At 36.0% G+C, this 4,142-nt stretch overlaps 1 protein-coding gene across 1 annotated transcript in view; it reads right to left on the bottom strand.

Moving 5' to 3' along the window:
• Nucleotides 1–785: 785 nt before the first annotated feature.
• HELRODRAFT_194842 (hypothetical protein) overlaps nucleotides 786–4,142 on the bottom strand; it is a gene marked incomplete at its 3' end in the record, with an annotated part of 4,525 nt that continues 1,168 nt past the window's right edge. The window contains exons 2-6 of the mRNA XM_009012309.1: nucleotides 2,295–2,603; nucleotides 1,735–2,028; nucleotides 1,380–1,646; nucleotides 1,169–1,204; nucleotides 786–970 (exon numbers count right to left, since the gene is read on the bottom strand). Coding sequence (XP_009010557.1) covers nucleotides 786–970; nucleotides 1,169–1,204; nucleotides 1,380–1,646; nucleotides 1,735–2,028; nucleotides 2,295–2,603 — 1,091 coding nt within the window. The remainder of the gene's footprint in view (nucleotides 971–1,168; nucleotides 1,205–1,379; nucleotides 1,647–1,734; nucleotides 2,029–2,294; nucleotides 2,604–4,142) is intronic.

The raw sequence follows: 4,142 nt of genomic DNA, 5'->3' as shown, positions 1-4,142 counted from the left end.
ACCAGAAACATTATGTATACAAACAAACAATCGCATGTATAAAGACAAACAAAAAAATCAAAAATGGTAAATATAGAGCACAATCACATTAAAAGAGCAAAATAGCTATCATTAAACTTCATAAAAGTATTTTAAATTATAAAATATTTTGAATATATATATATATATATATATATATATATATATATATATATATATATATTTACAATATTCTATAAATTGTACCGAATGTTTGGTGTTAATAAGTTTGTACGCTAAACATTCGGTAGAACTTACAGAATATTGTAAAAATTATGGTCTTTTACCAACACACACACACACACATATATATATATATATATATATATATATATATATATATATAATAGATGATATATAATAGATGACGACGAAAATGATGGTGATGATGAAGATGATGATGACGTAATAGGACCTTCAAAAGATTCTGCTACGTTTCTACGTTGCAGAATGTGCGTTCTTATGTAAGAGTATTTGTATGTATGTATTATGTATGTATGGATGGATGCATGCATGTATGTATGTTAGTATGTATGTTAGTATGTATGTTTGTATGTTTAGGTATGTAGTTATCTGTGTTTGTGTGCATATGTGTATGAAGACTTCGTCAGTCAAGTGTCTGTGTGTGATAGCGCGTTCTAATAACCTCATTCGACTTTGTATGAAATCAATTCGCGTTATTTCTTATAGATAGCAAGTGATATTTTGATGTATTCTTGCGTATTGCTGGGTATTTTTGGTTATTGTTTTGCGCAGTTTAAATTAAACTAATGTACGGTGTAGTCTAAATTTGTGTTGTTGGATGCACTTGAGTATTGTTGGATGTATGGTTGAGGATTGTTGGATGCATGGTTGAGGAGTGTTGGATGCATGGTTAAGGATCGTTGGATGTATGGTTGAGGATTGTTGGATGTATGGTTGAGGATTGATTGGATGAGGATGTTGCAGTTTCCTAATATTATATTTGATAGTAGAATTAAGGATGGCAGATTAAATCGATAATTTTATTTATTCAGCCGAACGTTGCTAAAAAGGCACCAGGCATATAAATTATTATTTTTTACATAAACATTTTTAAAATTTGAGCGTATTTGTAATTGATGTTTGGGAAGAATGATAACAAAAAATAATAATAGCCGGAAGAACATACCGGAAGATTCTAGGGCTTTCTGCTTGGCGGGCGCCGCTGTCAAGTTTCAAAAATTTAAATGAGAAAGGTTTGCCAATCATACATTTAATATTTTGTAATAAATTTGATTTAACAATTATTATACAAAAAGTGAGAAAGAGTGATAAAAATAAGCAAGAGGAAAACAACTGCTCAGAGACAAAGAAGCAAACAACTGCAGAGGGCAACTAACGACGGGTCCTGAAAGTTTTGCTGGTCTTGATGGATGGCAGGCCACCAGCCGGTTTGACTTCACAGGAGGCAGTGACAGTTTCGTTGAACGGTAGGTCGGCCACATTCACGCTGGCAGTCCCAAGCGGCGTTTGCGAAGTTGCCTGGTGACCGTGCACCACCAGACTCACGCTCTGCTTCGGGTTGCCGTTCGAGGTGCAGAGGATTTTTTCGTCAGTCTCTCTCAAATCAGTCACTTCTGGTTGGATGGACAGCTTGTTTGGGGCGTCTGTGTGAACGAAATATGATGATGATGATGTTGATGTTGATGATGATGACGATGGATATATCAAACGCCATGTTTTCGAGGTACTCACATTTGACGGACAGCTTCCTAGTGGCGAGTTTTTTGTCATAGTTGACGATAGGGAGACTGCTGATGCATTGGATCTCCTTGCCATCGTCCTCGCCAGACGCTTGGTAGTTTATCTCACCACCGAAGTAGTCGTAGACATCTTCATTTGAGAGCGTGCTCTGCTGCAGCAACACCTGCTCGCCACCCAGGACGATGTACATTTTCAGAGTGGTCAAACCAGTGCAGCTCACTTTGCACTTTATTTTGTAATCTTTCTTTTCTTCTAGCTCGTTTGGAACTTCAAATATTATGCCACCTTTTGATTGATTGATTGGTTGATTAATTTATATATGGATTGATTGGTGGTAGTGGATTGATTGGTCGAATTAATCACAAATGATTCAGCGGTTCCAATCTACTCAACACTCATACGTCAGTTCAAAATAAGACCAAGTCATACACCCGAACTTGAGATAATCGAAGTTTTACTCGCGTTGGAGTCCGGCCAGGACGAATCATTTCATTCTTTATTACGTTGAATTAATTTTAATATAACTAATTAAATCATAAAAAATAACTGACCGCAGACATTGATATCAAACTTTGAGATGACGTTATCTATATCGGTGTCGCTGCAATAGTATTCACCGCCCTGTGTTTGAGATATGTTGGTGATCATCAAACTGAAAGTGGCCCGGTTTATTTTCACATTTTTAAAAGTATAATCTGGATAAGGTAGCACGCTGTTATCTTTAAAGTTCACGCTGCCAATTTGTGATTTCCCTTGAGATTGCGCGGTCACGGTTTCAGACCAGAACAAAATGCTGGGTCTTCTATGAGAGTAGTTGCAGATCAATTCATAGTTGCTTCCTTCCAAAATTGCAATTTTCTCTGTAAGTGTGTATTTGTTTGTTTTCCTGTCTGTTTGTTTGTTTGCCTGTCTGTTTGCTTGTCTGTCTGTTCATGTGTACGTGTATGTTGATTGTAATCATGTCAGTGTTTTTAAAGTTCAAATTTGGTTAATCAGATTATCAAAAAAAATTGTTTTCGTCCTGTGGAAGTAGGAGGCGTTGTTATTTAAATATTTTTGAAGAATGCCAAAAGTTAAAGAATAAATAGTTCGCAGTGCTGTAAAGTAAATAGTTAATTAACAAACAAACAAGTAGCAGCATCAACCACCACAAAAACAACAGCATCAACGCCGCCGTGCAACTCGCTGGTGAAACTCTAAATGAGATTGCACGGTCTGAAGGGGACTCCTCCATCGTGTGCATTGAGAATTGGAATTCAAACGATGACATTGCGTCTGTCAATCATGTAGCCAAATAGTAAAGCCTTGTGCATGTGATTGTGTGGCATTGTATGCCTTGTGCATGTGTTTGTGTGGCATTGTATGCCTTGTGCATGTGTTTGTGTGGCATTGTATGCCTTGTGCATGTGTTTGTGTGGCATTGTATGCCTTGTGCATGTGTTTGTGTGGCATTGTATGCCTTGTGCATGTGTTTGTGTGGCATTGTATGCCTTGTGCATGTGTTTGTGTGGCATTGTATGTTGAGTTTGTAGTTGCACGAGCATCACTTGATTTATGGACCAGTATAAACATCGGCTCTGAAGTGAACACACTGACAAATCACTGATAATTATTGACTAGTTAGCACACACACACACATACACACACACATACAAAACTCTGTCCACATACACAGGCACACATGCATACCGACAAATACAAACATACGAATTCAAGTTCAAACTCACAGACCATTCAATATATGAAACTACTGTGCAATATCTTGTGTCTATATATATATATATATATATAATATATATATATATATATATATATGTATGCCCGTGTATATGTATGTATGTATGTATGTATGTATGTATGTAAGTGTGTAAGTGTGTAAGTGTGTATATATGTATGCATGTATGTAGAAAAATATCCTTGAACAATTTGCAGCCGGTTCACCCGAAATGATGTTTGTGAATTAGGCAGAGAACGATTAGTTAAACGGGTTATCTTTCTCCCTCTCTCTCTTCTTCCTTGTTATTTTTTTCATTTTCTTCCTCATCTTTCCCTTATTTTTCATCCATTTCTCTCTTTCTCCATCTTTCTATTTTTCGTCTATTATTCATTCTTTCTTTGTTTTAACTTTCTTTGTTTATTTATAAATTATGTAGATGTACAAATGTTTCAATAGAAAAACAAATGAATGTACAAGCGTTTGTCTGTATGTATGTATGTATGTATGTACGTGTGTGTGTGTGTGTGTGTGTGTGTGTGTGTGTGTGTTTACATATCCAGATGTTACATGTGAAAGATTATTTCTATCTATGTATAGAGCGTATTGCACGTTAATCTGCTAATCTTAAGATCTTATTCAAATGTGTTAAGTGCGTGTGCTTGGTTGATACACACAAAAATAC

Source organism: Helobdella robusta, assembly GCF_000326865.2.
Source record: "Helobdella robusta unplaced genomic scaffold HELROscaffold_103, whole genome shotgun sequence".
Classification (NCBI taxonomy): domain Eukaryota; kingdom Metazoa; phylum Annelida; class Clitellata; order Rhynchobdellida; family Glossiphoniidae; genus Helobdella; species Helobdella robusta.
Note: the sequence above shows the minus strand (reverse complement) of the source record. Positions and strands in the feature narration are given on the sequence as shown.